Source organism: Dreissena polymorpha, chromosome 6 (genome assembly GCF_020536995.1).
Source record: "Dreissena polymorpha isolate Duluth1 chromosome 6, UMN_Dpol_1.0, whole genome shotgun sequence".
NCBI lineage: Eukaryota > Metazoa > Mollusca > Bivalvia > Myida > Dreissenidae > Dreissena > Dreissena polymorpha.
In genome coordinates, this window is record NC_068360.1 from 109,523,285 (window position 1) to 109,542,489 (window position 19,205).

General features: G+C 35.9%; 1 protein-coding gene across 1 annotated transcript; it reads left to right on the forward strand.

Moving 5' to 3' along the window:
• Positions 1–1,998: 1,998 nt before the first annotated feature.
• LOC127834477 (uncharacterized) lies at positions 1,999–17,529 on the forward strand. Its single transcript, XM_052360344.1, has 19 exons — positions 1,999–2,132; positions 3,202–3,374; positions 4,118–4,277; positions 4,724–4,792; positions 5,877–6,074; positions 6,463–6,572; positions 6,798–6,938; positions 7,217–7,411; positions 8,176–8,291; positions 8,618–8,744; positions 9,926–10,035; positions 10,841–11,058; positions 11,782–11,962; positions 12,264–12,444; positions 12,607–12,864; positions 13,017–13,081; positions 13,913–14,034; positions 14,837–15,006; positions 15,534–17,529. The coding sequence occupies exons 2-19, from the start codon at positions 3,207–3,209 to the stop codon at positions 15,966–15,968; spliced, it is 3,024 nt and encodes a 1,007-aa protein (XP_052216304.1). The 5' UTR covers positions 1,999–2,132; positions 3,202–3,206; the 3' UTR covers positions 15,969–17,529.
• Positions 17,530–19,205: the final 1,676 nt, after the last annotated feature.

Consider the following 19,205-nt stretch of genomic DNA (forward strand, 5'->3'; position numbering starts at 1 on the left):
GACATTTAATATTCTAATACTTGTGTGTGTCTTGTCGTGTTTTGAAAAGCTTTTACGATTGCTGACAACACCGTTTTCGGCGTTTATCATTAATTGAGTCGCGTTTTGAGAAAACTGGGCATAATGCATGTGCGTAAAATGTCGCCACAGATTTGCCTATGCAGTCCGCACAGGCTAATCAGGGACTACACTGTCCGCTTTTATGACATTTTTCGTTTAAATGAAGTCTCTTCTTAGCAAAAATCCAATTCAAGCGGAAAGTGTCGTCCCTGATTAGTTTGTGCGGAATGCACAGGCTAATCTGGGACGACACTTTACGCACATGCATTATGCCCAGTTTTCTCAGAACACGACGCCATTATGGGTGAATAGGCTTTTAATGGTATCTATTAAAGTCTCGTTCGTTTTGTTATGCATGTATCATGCTTCGACATCCATAATTTAGGATTTGATCCAAAGTAACAACTTTACTGCAATGACAAGCACAGTAAATTGGGACTGACGGACATGGAGTTCAGACACCTGCACATAACACTTGCCTCCACACGAGCCAAAGAAAAAATCACATAGACGGCGTAAAAGGTGCCATCCATATTTGTATATGAGCCGTGCTCTGTGAAAAAGGGTTTAATGCATGTTTAAAGTGTCGTCTCGGATTAGCCTGTGCAGCCTGCTTTCCGCTTTTGTGATATTTTCTGTTTATAGAAAGTCTCTTCTTAGCAAAAATCCAGTTTAGGCGGACACTTTACGCACATACATTGAACCTCTTATTCACAAAGCAGCGCTCATATTAAAGGTAAGCACTGACGTCACAAGTGAAATTCTTCCATACCTGGAACGATTTTTTTATAAATATATGTTTTTCTAATTAAGTGACACTCTTTTTAAACCAGTGATGCCTAGCGTCTAGAAAAAGGGCCTTGGCAAACAGCTTAGACCCAGATGAGACGCCGCATGATGCTGTTTGCTTAAAGGAATATCTGTAAGAAATATTCTAAATATAGAAATAAGTATAATAGACATACCTAATTTTGGAAATAAATTGATCCAATTTAGAAAGATGGGAGAGTCCACTTGGCATAAATGGGTTAAATATCTACGCCATGCGTCGTATGGAGGACGTGACTATTTAAACCCATGATGACTATGGATAAACTTATTAAAACCATGAATATTAAAAATACCATTTTTATATATGATAATGTGATTCTTGGAATCTGTCGAATTTCAGGGCGTAGGTTGGGCGCGGCGTATAAAGAAAACTCGGTTGCGGTGGGAGCAGACTTCCGTTTCGCTTTGTGTAATATTAAGTGTTTAAACGTGGGGAAATCTTATGAACAATATGAGTGGGAAATTCGTCATTTAGTAATGCTTTATCAACACATTAATCAAATACGAAGAATGCTATACGCGAAATCGTGTTTATTTCAGTTTTGAATTTCATCTATTCGGGCCAGTGTCGCGTAAATAATATGAGACGCGTTCTGAGAAAACTGGGCTTTATGCATGTGCGTAAAGTGTCGTCCCAGATTAGCCTGTGCAGTCCGCACAGGTTAATCAGGGACGACACTTTCCGCCTAAATTGGATATTTGCTTAGAACAGACTTCATTAAAAGAAAAATGTCATAAAAGTGGAAAGTGTCGCCCCTGATTAGCCTGTGCGGACTGCACAGGCTAATCTGGGACGACACTTTACGCACATGCATAAAGCCCAGTTTTCTCAGAACACGTTTCATATTAGTAATACGTATTTCAAAAGTATGGAATTACAGGCTTTTCTGATATTGATCAGGAGTGCGATCTTTTGGTTTAAAGATCTACATTACATTATCACCAACAATTGAACAAGGAAGTTACAAGAGATCGAAGCATTGACTAAATATTGCACTGCACATTTGTTTGCATTCACACATGTTTAAAAGAGGATTTCTCCTGTCTAATTAAAGCATAGTTTGCTATAACCAAACAATTCATTCAATGTCTTTTTTGAAACTTGATCATGCACATAATCATTTCATGTTTGATTACGTTTCGAATACACCGATAGGTGTCATCTGCACTATACTTCATGATTGCACTAAAACTGCGCTTTAAGAACGGGTGAACACATTTTAAGGAATACAAAAATTCAGGTACGACAAATAAGTTTTGTCAGTCAGAAATGTACCATTTTGTTGTATGTTTAATCTGTTGATACGATATTTAAGAACGATTTTCAACGCTATATTATGTGCCAGACTAAAGTTGTCTGTAAGCCAAACAGTAATATTAGGTATTTGTTATCATAATTATAGTATTATAATCCAGAACGTCCAATTATATCAAACACGCCATACTTTGACTGAAAAGGCTTTCTTTCATACGCTCATTTGTGTATAGATTACCGACGTTCTTGGTCAAAGTAATTTGAGTCGTGCTCTGTGAAAAAAGGGGTTTAATGCATGTGCGTAAAGTGTCATCCCAGATTAGCCTGTGAAGTCCGCACAGGCCAATCAGGGACGATACTTTCCGCATAAACTAGATTTTGCTAAGAATAGACTTTCTTTAAACAGAAAATATCATAAAAGCGGAAAGTGTCGTCCCTGATGAGCCTGTGCGACTGCACAGGCTAATATGGGACGACACTTTACGCACATGCTTTAAACCCCATTTTCACAGAACAAGACTCATATGATTGATTGTTTATGTAAGGATAGCTAGGGTAGATCAGTGTAAACGTCGCGGCTTAAAGAATCCTAAAGTAGTAGTTTGTAAGTATTAATCATTTTGTTTTAAACCGATTGGGTTTACATGACTCATTTTTTTGTATTGACCGACGTGTAAATTGAAAGCAATATTTGGCCTTATGATAATATTTTATTTTTTTCCGTTATTATTAATCGCTGTTTATTTTAATCTGAAGTTTTTTTTGCGAAATAATGAGTTTTGTCAATGATACATCCATCGTTAAGATTCTTCTTCCAGTGTTTATTTTTCCTTTTAAGAGCTCTTTAAAAACGACTGAAGAAGTGTAACGACAGTATTTGTAGAACATGTTTACATGGTAATGTTTTTAAAACGCGCCAGGTGATTCGTATTTGATTACATGGAACCTCATGTAGACAGAAGAATAATCCAGCAATTCTCAAAACAAAATAATTCTCCGTTTGTAGGCTGCAATGTAACTTATTCTGCTCTCTATAGTAGCCCGAATATATTCAGTTTCCATGGACCCTTTATTTGATGCATGGACCCAAGAGAAGATCCTAGAGCTGAACCTAGGGGACGCGTTACGTTTGGCGAAAGTGTGGAACTTGGAGGTTCATGGTCTCCGTCAATTACAAGAAATAAAAAGTCGTCTGTTAACCAAATGGAAAGAAGGCGACGGGAGAGAGGTTGTGTACAAAAATAATATAATTTAGCCGTGCTCTGTGCAAAGGGAATTTAATGCATGTGTGTAAAGTGTCGTCCCAGATTAGCCTGTGCAGTCCGCACAGGCTTATCAGGGACGACACTTTCCGCGTGTTTTATATTTTCTGTTTAAAGAAAGTCTCTTTTAGCAAAATTCAGTTTCGGCGGAAAGTGTCGTCCCGGATGACCTGTGCGGACTGCACAGGTTAATCTGGGATGACACTTTACGCACATGCATTAAACCCCATTTTCACAGAGCACGGCACAATTCATGAGACTGAAGTGTGTTACCTACACTGAATACACACCATAAGTACACTAATACTGAGTGTTGGTTTACTCGGTTTTTATCGTTGTTTTCTGTACAATGTTTATTGCACATTGATCCTCAACATTTCTGATAAAAAACTATAAAATCCGACAACAAATACTGACGATTCAACAATGCAGAATTTTATCTACCTTAGTTTTCATTTCATTATAACAACAACAACCACATCATCATCAACCGCAACAACTTCTACTACTACTACAATTACTACCTTTACTACTTCTACTTCTAATACTTCTACTTATACTGCTTCTACTAATTCTTATCATGCTACTTCTTATAATAATAAACCTTAAAATACTTAATTATCATAACTTCACCATCTAACCAATAAGGATATTGTGCAATTGTACACATAACGAGAATACACATAATCAAAGACATTTCATTATAAAGAGTCCCAAGTTGCCTGTTCCTTTCCTGGGTGGAATCCTTAAAGCGAGCCAGGATCAGGAAGAAGTGCGAATGGAGCTGCAGAATAAGTTACAACAGACAGAAAAACTTGTCCAAGACATACCAGAAAAACTGAAGTCCAACCTACTACAATCGTACCCTTGTATGTGCAATTATAGTGCATTGTACATATACTCTTATTTGTTTAGAGTTTGCAAGATTATTTTATCTTATGTGTAACAATATTGTGTAGCTTGATTTGTCGCATATAAATAACTTTTTCTGCTTAACATTTGCTAACGTTAATTTAATTGAAATAAAACACTCCAATCTTTCTCTCAAAATAAATATACAATCAAAACAACCCTTGAAACATATGTTGTTACATTTATAAGTGAATAATAATGTGTTATGATAGGCGGTGATGGCTTTAAAAAAGCTTTGACATAAATTCTAAAAATTAAAGTCCAAAATACACATTAGGCTTAAAAAAACGAATATATAAAGGTAAATGAAAGGTAAACGGTGCGAATAGTGTATATTACTAGTAGAATCTGCTTGATAGTCAGTGTTGCTATTCTTATCAAATTAACCACGTTCTTTTCAAAGCCCTAGACGACACCATTCGAACCATGGCCCATTCATTGGAGTCCTTACAATGCTGGATTCTGGTTGCAGGTCAGTCAGACAATGAAACTGACGACAGGGTCTGTAACCCATTTATGACTAGCGTCTAGAAAAAAGGCCTTGGCAAACAGCGTAGACCCTGATGAGACGCCGCATGATGCGGCGTCTCATCAGGGTCTGTGCTGTTTGCTTAAAGGAAGTTCTGTAAGAAATATTCTAAATAAAGAAATAAATATACTAGACATCCCTAATTTTGGAAATAAATTAATCCAGTTAAGCAGGATGGGATAGTCCACTAGGCATAAATGGGTTAACATTTCACGTAGATAAAGTACTTTGTTGTAATATTAGTCTAGTATACACATTCGACTTTCACCTGCAGCAGTACTGGTGCACCAACAATCCCTATGAAATGTTATAAATCCCATGAAAAGTATACATTGTGTATTACAACGTTATCTGATCGAAATGCGTTTTGACTACTTCAAAAGAAATGTCTTTTATAGGACTGGTCAGTTTTTAAAAGCAAAATACAAATACAAATATAAATTTTATTTTAAGTAGGTTTGTACATAACAAGTATAACATTAGCGATGTATCGCTATTGACCGAACGCGCGGTTTCAATGTTCTTTTGAAGACTTCAATCTTAGTAGGCATAGTAATAAATTGAATGATGTATCCGAATCGATCGGTTATTGAGAACCAAATCATTTAAACGTATTGCTTATCGAGACGAGTTACCGGTTGCCAATACACGACAATTACGGATAAAACCTGAGCACAAAGGTTTTTATTATAGTATAACATTGGAATATCAATATTAGCCACTCACTTGATTTGATAAGATGGTTCACTTACTTTGTTGAAACGGATATTAAGAATATGAAAACAACCAAAAGTAGTATTCCTTGAACGATAACAAAGTTCACATTCTTTTGAGAAATAACAAGAACGTGACCAAGACAATATACCAATTTAGTGTGTCGCTTTGTACATTGTAATCTTTGCTATTGAAAAGAAATTATCGCAGGATCCCATTAAAGTGTTTGCAGATTCCATCAATATGCATACTTTTCATTCGATCATTGGTATGATAGCACTGAGTTGTGAGAACTGAACGTTTATATCACCAGGCGAGGTTGGAGCAGGGAAGTCGAGCATTATCAATCTATTCTTGGACTGTCACGTTCTCCCGACGGACACGCTGAAGTGCTCAAACACGATTGTGGAGATCCGGTGTAGCGATATCAATGAGGCTAGGTGCTACTTTAAGTCTTCGTGGACAGACCGCGGGAAACAGAGACCGGTGAAACCGAGAGTCATTATACTGGGTATGTTAATATTAAAGTAGCATGGGGAAAATGCGTACAATAGGAACTCATTAGGCACGAGAATCAATTGCTTCGGTATTGAGTTATTGACTTGGTTAATAAATCAAAGGATATATATATATATATATATATATATATATATATATATATATATATATATATATATATATATATATATATATATATATATATATATGTGTGTGTGTGTGTTGCCTGAAAAGATAACAGCTAAAAATACAAACCGTCAAATAGCTGAATGGTTATTGGTATTACCAAGGTAGATACAGATTTAAACTATTATGAATGATAAAGACTATTGTCTTGCATGCACGTATATGCTATGTTCTTAAAATCACCGTTTTGAACCTCGTATGTTGTTATGTTACAGATGACCAACGGGGCATACAGGAGTTCAAGGATTGCGTGACTGAATGCGACGCAAATGACGACAATCCTTATGATCATATCGAACTCTACTATCCCTTCAAAACCTTAAGTGTCAGTATCTATATCTATAAACAGCAGAAAAAAGTGTTTATGTTTATTGTTTACTGTTTTTGTGTTGTTTCTGTTTTTCGATGCATTTTACTCGTGATAAATTGTTTATTTTACAATACAAGTCCATTAGATAAAAGTTCTTATTTTGTAGTTTTCTGATGACATTTTGCTGTTCATTTTGTAATCTTTTTGAAAAGTGTTTAACATATAAATGCACCGTTGCAGAAAAGCGTCGTGATTGTTGACATTCCGGGCATAGGCGGAGGAAACAACTTAGATCATCGACTTGAAAAATACATTAAGTCCGCCTTCGGTTTTGTCTACGTCATGAACACCAATACAGCCGGTGGCTTGTCGCATAGCCGGGTTCGTATAACGTTTTAGTTTGACAATTGTTTTGTATTTTGTTTTGATAAACTTATTTTGCTAAAATATAAGTTTGGAACACTCATCACACACCAAAAGCTTAGAGCTACAACTTCTCTAATAGAAACTGCACACATGGACACATATTTCCTGTTGATAATATATACATTTAATGTACGTATAATGGAGTAACAATGATCATTGACACGAGTATGTGAAAAGTAAATTAAGCGGTTCAGAGAAACTTTTTAATATTCTCACTTTACCACTATATTTAGCTTGGTCACCTTCTGAAGACTGTAGTGAACAGCTCAAAGGAGTTCGGTCCAGATAGCGTGCTTTTTATTGGAAACAAGAGTGAAAACGTGCTCCAATGTGACACGACAGTGGTACAGAAAGACATTTTTGAGCAACTCTCATATGTCTACCCCGAAATAAGGAATAACCAGATTCATTACATGTCTGTTACCAAGGTAATAACACAATGTTATTTTTGCATTTGCAGAATCCAATTGTTCTCTGTCTCTCCGGGAGTTCACCAAGATAACTACATGTCCGCTAAAAAATGAATGCAAGCAAGTTGGCATTGTATTTTAAATTTTCGTGTCATGTTCTATAGATATTGTACAGTTTTTCAAATCTACATCGGATGTGGGCGTTATCTTATTCAAGTCATGTTTTTTACCAAGTGCTTCAGATATTAGTATTGCCATGGTAATTTAATGGTAATCAACCTGGTCTTAACTGGCAAAAGATATCAACCGATTCGTCACATATCCGATACGAAAGAAGCAATATCATTATTCATATGCCACTGCTAAACTACCTGATCCAGTTTCTACTTTGCTCAATACTTGAAGCACTTCGCGTGATAAAATTTGATACACATGTATTTGATTTTATTGGCAAATTGTTGGTCGTTTGTTTAGAGGGTATATAATGATCGAATGTACACATATGTTTTGTACAAATACGATTACACACATATTCACATAGGGATTCTATATTTAATCGACTTGCGGTGTATTGTTATGAAATTTTGAGACAATAGCACGTGTTACTTTTTCGTCATAAACCACATCTTTACGTACACACTTGTTCGAGTTATGTTTAACAAAGTTTATTTCTTTTTATGTCATGGTTGTTACATTATGTTTGTACCATTAAACGAAGTGGGATTATGGTTTGTATATTTCTTGTTAAAGCAAGCTAAACTTCTCTTCGTGGGCTGTTTCAGGCTCGAGATATATATGAAGACCATAAGACACTTTCAGATGATCAGGTGACCCTCTTGCAAAGGATAGGCGAGTTGATTCCAAACTCTCACCGCCACGCGATGAAAGAGCATTATTGGTATTGTTAAACATTACATAATGGCATGTCATACAGAATTGGAAAAATATATAATGTATAAAGCTGCACCAAAAAGTGCAAATAACATAGAAAATAAATAAATGTAAATACACTTTGAAACATATTTGTTGTTCATAACCTTCTTAAAAATGCTATGCATATAATAATAAAATAGCTACGCTTGACAATGTCAACGGCATTTGGAATAAAGTTATATCTACCGTGTAAATGATTACGTTTAGAAGATACATGACCTTACGCATTGACCAAATAGTATAGGATTGTTTTAAAAATCTAAACTGTAAATGTTAATGTATGCATTCCAGGTGGCTTTCCTCACTTTTGTCTCGCACCGCATACGTTCTGCGCGTGGCAGGCGTACAGCACGAGATGTCGGCGGAAGAGCTGAAACGGAAGTACACGGAGATGCAGGGGCATGTGGCAGAGCTCCAGGTACACATTATGCATTTATGCAGATTTTGAAAGTTTTTAATATAGTTCTTAATGGTGACCGTACAGCCAGAATACATTGAGAGCAATAATGATGAGGAACTTCATAAGTTGTATTTCTTCCGTTTCAATCCTTTTCTAGTATTCACATGTATTGTACTGTGCATTTTGTTATTTACCGTTCTTGCTAATATAAATAACTATATTTTAACTGACAATGAAAAACTTTTAATTTGTAATTGATAACATATTTTCAATTAAAAGTGATTCCTATATAAGCAATTGTTTTTGTCTTGACCACGATCCAAAGTCTTGTGTATATTAACCACATGAGAAGGTGTTTGGAAACGGCTGATCGTTTGCAGAGGCACGTCATTTTATATGTAACATTTTGATAAGTAATGGAAGGCCTAGATACACAGTATTGACGTACATGTTAGTTCTATTTTATTAAGTAATGCGCTTTTGAGAATACTTAAGCGCAACACACTTTTCTGCATACGTATACATTTGTGATGTATTCTAATATCATGTTGATCATTATATATGCGTGATATTTTTATATTTTTTTAAAGGGGCCGTCCAACAGATATTGGCATTATTGAAGCTTGTCATTAAATGCTTTAAATGCTTTATATTGATAAATTTAAACATTTGAACTAAAAATCTCCTTAAAAAAAAACAAGAATACAATTTAAAAAAAGGAAAAAAAAGTAAACCTCAACAGGGCTCGAACCACTGACCCCTGGATTCCTGGAGTCCTGGAGTAAAAAGCCTCCCTTCTAGACAACTCGACCATCGACGTTCATGTTTTTAGCGGATGTATTTTTTTTGCTATAAAAGCAATCCTCTTAGTTTCCCAAAATATCGTTTCGCGTCGATACCACGCTTTATCTGTTGGACGGCCCCTTTAATAATGCAACATGTTTGATGTCACAGGTTCAAATATAATTTGGCGAATCTAATACAACAACTATTGCCTTTTGCATTATCTTTGACACATATATTTAGAAATACCACATGTGTCTTGTTCTGAGAAAACTGTGCATAATGCATGTGCGTAAAGTGTCGTCCCACATTAGCCTGTGAAGTCCGCAGGCTTATATGGGACGGCACTTTACGCACAGGCATTATGCCCAGTTTTCTCAGAACGCGACTCAAATGTGACTGGTGTCATATTGCAGCACAACACCGACGAGTGTGTAAAGAAGCTACGACACAAGGTGGAGTTCGAAATTTACAGGATAACCAACACAATCAGAGACATGCTTGAACACAGGAATCTACACAACAAGTACGGTGTTAAAAGAAGTAGTGCAAACAATTTAAAGCAATTACGATTGAAACGGTTTATTAATTAATTTATATAAATATATGAATAGCATTATTATATTATATAACAATAGACATAGACATAGACATGTTTATTGGGTAATATAGGCCACTGGCCCAAATTACAGCATTAACATGAAAATATGTCAAACAGAGTGATACATAATCATACATTTAAGAACATTAATGCATGTTGTTATACACTTAATTTATGTAAAACATTCAATACACTAATGCTAGAATAGAAAAAGTTTCTAAAGTGATAACTCTATACACATGGTTAAAAAATTATATAACAATGCCAGTTATAACTGTGTTCGCATACAGATTTGGTCAGACTTTAACTCCGTCGATTTTGTTCAATAACAATCAATCAGTTGGATTCCTCCTGGGCATAAAGGGCTTACTCCGGAATGTGCTAGAGTTAAGAAAAAAAAACTTACCTGTGTTCATATCAGGCCGACCATTAAAAATACTTTCAAAATCACAAAACATATCTAATATATTTATTTGACTGGATCTACCTACCATTGGTACCTTGCCGCATTTGTTTCCCTTAGACTTAGATGGAATTGCCACAACATAAATATGTAAACTTCCGGATCATTCCTACTACATCTCTTCTTCGTAAAACTGTTGAATGTTAAATATTTAGTATTTAAGCTATGTTGTTGTTCTTTTTTTTTGTGGTTATTCAAAACGCCGTACAGTACATGTGTAATAACCGTCGTTGTGACTTAAATGTACATTAAATGTACATCCAATAGACTCTGTAAATGGGACAACGAAAGCGACTGTCCGAAAGTATTCCGGAAATGGAAGCTGACGGCAGACGAGGCGGCGCTGAAGATTTCCGAACGCATTGCGAGCGTCATGGACGCTTGGGAAAGGGACAACCAGACGTTACACGGGGTTGAACGAGAGATCGTGGACGTGTTTACGAAGGAGTTTGGGCTCCTTACTCATCAAGTGCACGAAATAGAAAGCGAGTATTTTAATCCATGGACTCTCCCATCCTTCTAAATTGGATCACTTTATTCCAAAATTAGGGTTGTCTAGTATTGTATTTCTATATTCAAAATATTTCTTACAGAAATTCCTTTAATCAAACAGCGCATACCCTGATGAGACGCTGTTTGCCAATGCCTTTTTTCTAGACGCTAGGCTTAAATGGGTTAAGTCCCAATATATATATATATACGAATATGGAGATTGTTCCAACAACTTCTTTAAAATGTAGTCCAAATATAACAGTGAACATCAATACTCTACTTGAACACAGGGTCCCCAAAAAGATTTTAACGAGTGTTTATTTCTAAAAATATGTTCAATAAATCAAGATTTAAAACAAGAATTTACCCTTGGATATCTCATTGAACTGTTATTGTGTTATCTCAATTCAACTGGTCCACGAATTGTAACTTACTTACGAGTGGTAATTCAATCGGTATAATTTTTCAATACAAATTGTTTTGTAAATTAACACACTTTTTCCCTGTTTATGTCAACATATACAAATTCATATTTACATTTATGTAAATCCTAAAACTTCGTTAAATATCTCGAATTGGTAATTTTAAGGTTCTTGTCGTAGCAGCGACAATATTTGTCTTGTTTGGTCGAACCCATTTTAACACGTTTTATTCGGACACAATCCGTAATACTCTTAAGTCCGCTAGTTTCTTGTGTAATAAAATATACTATTTAGAACTGCTAAGCCATCCGAATGACCGCACCACCATACTGCGGACGATACACGAGCTGACCGGAAAGAAAATGTTTGGCAAGAAGAGAGGGACGATAGAGAGAACGTACAGCACGCTCGGAGGTGCCGTCAGCTGCATCGGTTTGCTTGACACGAACGATAAAGAAGTTCGCGATCTTTTCAAGTAAGGGTCTTAGATAAAAGTCGACACAAAAGAAATAAAAGCTTGAATAAATATACTGAATGCGTCTTAATTCTCCATTCTGCAAAACTTCAACATGTCCAATTAGTATATAATTCGACAATAGTTCATGTTGGTATTGTAAGCTCCGTGTGTTTGATGCTGCATTTATTATTTAAAAACAATCTCTGTCATTTAATGAACTGTTTAATGCAGAAATTTAATATTGAATAGTTTTAATAAGTATACATTTACATAATAAATACACATTAATGTAATTACTTCTGTCTTAAACTTGCTGTAGAAAGTCATACACTGACAAGGCATCCATGGACACTAAGGCAGATATCATGGCTAAAGCTGCCGCTATTTACATGAAAAGCATTCTGGAACACAAGGACATGAGTGCTAAATTGATGAAGTTTTTTGAGCGCTTTTTCGAAGATATAAATGAAGCAGCCAGAAAAATACCTATTTTCCTTCAGGTATGTACGTTTTGTATGGGCGTGTATATAAGCTCTTTGTGGTAATAAACGAAGTGTCAGGACACCATAACGCTGCAAGTAATATTTGATATTTTTAACATTAATTAATAAACGTAATTTAAATACCACACCATTTTTGTGCATTCTCTACTTGTGTTTAAGGCTGACCAAAAGCTAATCGAAACGCTTAAACAAAACATGACCCAGATTGAAAAGATGAAAGAACAATTGCCGCCTATTGCGAGAGAATGCGCAGAACTCCATGGCAAGTTAGACATATTCTATGTCAACAAGATCATGAAGTTCGATATTGAACTAAATGAGCTTGACTGGCTGAATAAAAAATTCATAGACTCCGGATCATTCTCCAAGGTTTTCAAGTCTGAATGGAAAAGAGAACAAATACCCGTGGCATTGAAGGTAGGCATTTGTTTCATATACTAGGTGAGCCACATTTCAATTTAGAATCGTAGGTCACAATATTTAGTACATATAAAAGCCAAGTAAATTGCATTTAAAGGAAAATAATGAAGCAAAAATAAATAGATGAAATTCGTCATTTTGTTTTACAGGTATCAAGTAGCGCCGTGAAAATCGGAAACGTGACGGAACTACTTATGGAAGATAAAATACTGCGGTAGGGGCTCTACTTTGAGTTGTCTTGACAGATGTATTTGGGTTATAAGTTTGGTGTCTTTTTTCGTTTTCGTGCCGAGCATGATAAACCTGATCGATAATCAACACAAACCTATTATTCTATTTATCCCACTTTTTATTCAGGAAACCTTTTTATTTAAACAAAATTAGTTAACCTGGAATTTCGCGAGTTCATAAGTGTTTGTCGTACTTTGATAATGACTGTAGTGTAACCAAGGTCAGTATATTACTCCGCGTTCCAAAAATAACCGCTAATCAAATAATCATTTTTTTTTTAAATCAGAATATCGTTCTGTGACAAAGAGTCGTGCGTTATCAATTACAATTGTATTCATATTGAATTGAAAATCTAAAAGTTTTATAACATCAATATAACATTTAGTTGTTATATACAAGGAACGACATTTGTTTACAACGTAGCCTAACAACGTAGCACGTGCCGTGGAATATACCAGACATTTAATCGACGGGGCTTTAATCAACCAAATTCGCTCACGTATCATGTTTTATTGGACATATTTGAAATAATTGAGATACGCATATCCTCTGAATGACCAATAAGCAACAATGTGCATATATTAGCGTATGTTTTAGATATGATTATTAAATTGGAATCATGTATTGACCATGTAAAGAGAGCAACATATATGATTGTTACTCGGGTTTGAAAGTCTTTAAGTGCATTGTTCAGTGGCGTTTAAAATACTTAAATTTATAAAAGTCATTTTACTTCATGTTCCTTTTCAATTTACAAGGCATCAGTTAATCCCATTACGGTCAACCCCTCTTACGCGATAACACAATTTTACAGTGACTTGGTTCATCCCAATGTGATTCGCTACTACGGAGCAACCTTTGAGAAGAGTTGGTCCGGTCTAATCTGGATCATGGTTATGGAGCTCTGCCAGGGATCGCTGAAGAACTTGTACATCGGTACGCAGACTAGCCTTTGTCACCCAAAACAAACTTGTGCTCTTTGAAAATGGGGTTTAATGCATGTGCGTATCGTATCGTTCCAGATTAGCCTGTGCAGTCCGTACAGGCTTATTAGGGACGACACTTTCCGCCTAAACTAGATTTTTGCTAAGAAGATACTTTCTTTAAACAGAAGATATCATAAAAGCGGAAAGTGGCATCCCTGATAAGCTTTTGCGGACCGCACATACTAATCTGGGATTACACTTCACGCACATGCGTTAAATCCCCTTTTCACAGAGCACGGCCCATATATTTTAAGGTAGCCAATACTTTCTTGTAATTTTTCTCCTTACCAATGCATTTTAATTGTCACCTTGTTCAACGTACTTTCTTGAAAACGATCGATATGAAAAGTGATGTATTCGATATAAAAGTAACACACGTTTATATGAACGATACAGTTGTTCTTGTAAACCACGAATTCATTATTATGAAGAATTTATTACAAACGTCGAAAACGTTATACTCTTCGTGCAATTTGGGTTTGTTAATGCATAACTAAGACAGGTTCGAAAACTTATCATATTAAGAGATTTATTTGTTTCTCTTTTCTTAACCTAAAAACAAACTGCTGATATGTTTTTCCAATCACATGATAATGTTTATGATGCGCTCATGAAAGAAGTAATACGATTCAAAGAACCCCAAAGAGCAAACAAAAAAACTGAACATCAATATGTAAATTATACATAGCAATATAGAATCTAAGCGAGTATTCAAAATGGCAACGTACTAACACCGAACTATTTCTGCGAAGATCATGCCAGCAAGGCAGAACATGTCCCTGGTCTCATCGCTCCCGACCAACCGAGACGACCGGAGGCGGTGAGGAGGACACTTTCGCATGCCCGGGACATTGCGAGCGGTCTGGAATATATTCACGAGAAACGATATACACACCGAGACATGAAGCCCGAGAATGTGCTTGTGGGTATTCATTTCTTTCGAAGAGCGAATTGTAACCTATATCACTATCAGTTTAACCCATTTATGCCTAGTGGACTCTCACATCCTTCTAAATTGGATCCATTTATTTTCCAAATTAGGGAAGTCAAGTATGTTTCTTTCTATATTTACAATATTTCTTACAGAAATTCCTGTAAGCAAACAGCGCAGACCCTGATGAGACGCCGCATCATGCGGCGTCTCATCTGGATCTACGCTGTTTGCCAAGCCCTTTTTTCTAGACGCTAGGCATAAATGGGTTAAACTTACTGTAAACCAGTGGGCATATTCGCTACAATAGTAAAGTATTTAAACGTTAATGCATAACACTTGTAATAAAGAAAAACATTTTCTATATAAATTGTGTATGCCCTATAAACGTAACATACCGTTTTTAAGGTACATTTTATATTGTTCTTGAATGTTTGTTATGTATGTTCTGCTTAATCAGTTAAGAATAGTTTGTAACTGATTAAGCAGTAATGTGTAAAATATATTGTTGTTTTCAGATCGCAGAAAATGGCGTTGCTAAGATAACAGATGTAGGCGTTGCGAAGCCGACCGATAGGCTCTCATTTACACTGAATGGTTCCCCTGCTTATATGGCACCGGAAGTGCTTTTGGGAACAGGAAACCAGACCAACAAAATCGACATCTACAGCGTGGCACTTATTTATTGGGAAATGTGGTTTGGAGAAGACACGGGGAGCGTCATGAACAGAGAAATTCTTGGACCCAGTTTCTATGGCGACCCCTTAACTGCGATCCAAAAGCGTCAGACTGACCCGCGTGGAGGCTGGCGACCGAGTTTTAACACGGAGAAAGCGCCCCCTAGCGGTTTAATCGATCTTATACAAGCAGCGTGGTCTGATAATGCCGACAGGAGACCCACGGCAAAGAACATGAGACTCTCGATTGAAAAACTGATCCAGCTGTTGAAATAACTTAGAAGTAGTATGATAGAAAAATGTCAACTGAATTTTTTACTTAACCCATTTATGCCTAGTGGACTCTCACATCCTTCTAAATTGGATCAATTTGTTTCCAAAATTAGGGATGTCTAGTATTCAATTCTATATTTAGAATATTTCTTACAGAAATTCCTTTAAGCAAACAGCACAGACCCTGATGAGACGCCGCTTCATGCGGCGTCTCATCTAGGTCTTCGCTGTTTGCCAAGGCCGTTTTTCTAGACGCTAGGCATAAATGGGTTAAAACAATAATGACTTGGAAATGTCTTTGACATGACTAAAATTACTCACTTTGGTGCTAACTGGTTTGCAATGACTACACGTTGATTGAAAGATTCTTGGACATGTCCAGTGTTTTCACTTAGTTACAGACAATCGAGGTTATGTTCTTGTCCGGAACAATTCGGTTTTATTGTTTATGCTCTGATTGGAAATCCAGTCAAATCTGAGTAGAGAAATCGCTACGAAATACAATAACATCGTTGTTTATGCTGGGGGAAATGATGCTGCTTCCGGTTCTGCTCGATCGACGCTCTACAATGACGTGAAATCTCTAATCCTGGACATAAGAAGAAAATCGGAATCGTGCGCAGTATATTTGTGTACCGCTTGTCCACGCATAGACACTGACGTACTTCCGCTCAATGAATTATTAAAGCGGACTGGAGAAGACATGAACGCACGCATCATTGATTGTCATCAGGCGTTTGTATTTGGCAATGGGAACACAGCCCGCCATTACTACCATCGAGATGGCATTCATCTCAATGCAAAAGGCACTAGTGCTCTTGTTACAGCCATAAATCAACAACTACCAATAACGAGGCACGGGTCCGGAAAAGGAAGTGTGAACGAACATCCCCAAATTGCTTCGTTTACTAACAGATCGCGATGGCAACAGGGAAACAAATGCACGGTATGTGGACTGCGAAATCACAGCGCCGAAGACTGCTACCAAAATCGATGGGGCGCCGGCGGCTACTCGTACTACCATGGGCGCCACATGAAATACCGAGGACAGAGACGAGTCATGGCTCCAACGATGTTTCCAATATAGGACAATTTTAACAGACAATCGCATGATATACAACAAACAAGCAGTATCCTTTCTCCAAACAGGTTCCATACACTTAGGTATATATATGTATAGAATGTAATAATAATGTCTGCAAATGTGATAAGAGCAATTCTCTTTTTAAAACATCATATTGTTCAAATTATTTGACACCTAGTAAAACAATATTGATCTAGTTCAAGTACAAATTGCAATACATGTATTTCAAATATTGACAGGCGTATTGCTATTGACAAGTGTGACAATAATACTGCTTCTAATTTAGACTTCAATTTTTCTAATAGAGGGTTAAATGTTGTTTGTCTTAATATACGTCACATAATGCCTAAATTAGATGAAATTAAATATGTACTTTCACATTCAAAAATACATATTTTAGGACTATGCGAAACATTTTTAATCAATGAAATACAAGATTCGGATAATACAAATTCCAAATTTTAATTGTATTCGTCGTGACCGAGATAATCGTAAGGGTGGTGGCATAGTTGTTTACATAAAAGACAATATACCTTTCAAACATAGATTAGATTTAAATACGTGCTCATTAGAATCGGTCTGGACTGAAATTATGTTCCCAAACGCTAAATCGTTTCTAATTAACTTTATATATAGGCCACCGGATTCTGCAATTGACTGGGTATCAGCCTATGATATCAGCTTTAAAAATGCTATTAACTGTATGAGTAAAGAACTTTATATTTTAGGTGATTTAAATATGAACTTTCAATCTGAAAAAGAAACATTCAAAAACTCCCGCTGGAATTCGTTTGTAATTTCAAATGGTCTTAAATAGTTAGTAACGAAACCAACAAGAATTAAAAAGAAATCGTATACAATTATTGATCATTTATATACAAATAGACCCGATCGTATAAGCAATGTTTTTGTTTCATCGTATAGTGTTAGTGATCATTTTCCTGTATGTTTTACAAGACAAATGCATACAAAAATACCTAAGAACAAGCATATATCAAAAGAATATAGGCAATTCAAACATTTTAAGGAACACGCTTTTCAAAACGATTTATTAATGTCAAATTTAGAAATGATTGACATGGTCTCAGATCCCAATACATGTCTCAATTATTTACTTGATACCATAACATCAACATTAAACATCCATGCACCTATTAAAACAAAAAGAATTAAGTCACAAATTTTACCTGGATGGTTTTCAGACGAAATTAAACATGCAATTAAAATGCGAGACTGGTTGAAAAAACATCACAAAATCGACGAGTACAAAACACAAAAGGAACCATGTAACGTTTCTTATAAGAAAATATAAACAACAATTCTATAATAACTCAGTAAAGGAAAAGGTGTCAACACAACATATATGGAAAACAATTAATTCCCTTGCACATCCAAATCCTTCCCTCACTCTGCCATTAACACTTGACGTAAATAATACAACCATTGACAGCATTCCTGAGATCTTAGACACATTCAACGCACATTTTACTAACATCTCCGATTTGGTCACCAAAACTAAATTTTAACCATATAATTATACAAAATTCAAAAGATATCTCAATGATAAACTAAAAACACATTTATTTGAAATTGCACCAATAACAGTATTTGAGGTCCGTAAAATAATCGACTGTTTAAAAAACAATAAAGCACCTGGCCTTGACAATATCGGTTCTGATATACTCAAACATTGTGGTGATACCATTGTCGGCTCAATAACGTCAATCATAAATAAGAGCATTCAAAGTGGAATTTTTCCGGACAGGCTTAAGAATGCATATATATTGCCTGTGCATAAAGAATCAGATAAAAATGACCTATACAACTATAGACCCATTTCCATACTCCCTACTGTTTCTAAGATATTTGAAAGACACATTTCAAATCAAATGAAGTCATTTCTTGAAAAACATCAATTGTTGCATACTTTCCAGTCTCGTTTTCGTCAAAATCATTCTTGTCAGTCATCATTGATTCGACTTATAGATTCTTGGCTACAAAACATAGATTCTGGAAAAATTGTAGGGACAGTATACCTTTACCTTAGGAAAGCCTTTGATTTAGTAGATCATGATATTTTACTTAAAAAACTTTCTATGTATCATTTCTTTGAGAGTGTGCTTACCTTGATGCAGTCGTACCTATCTAACAGACAA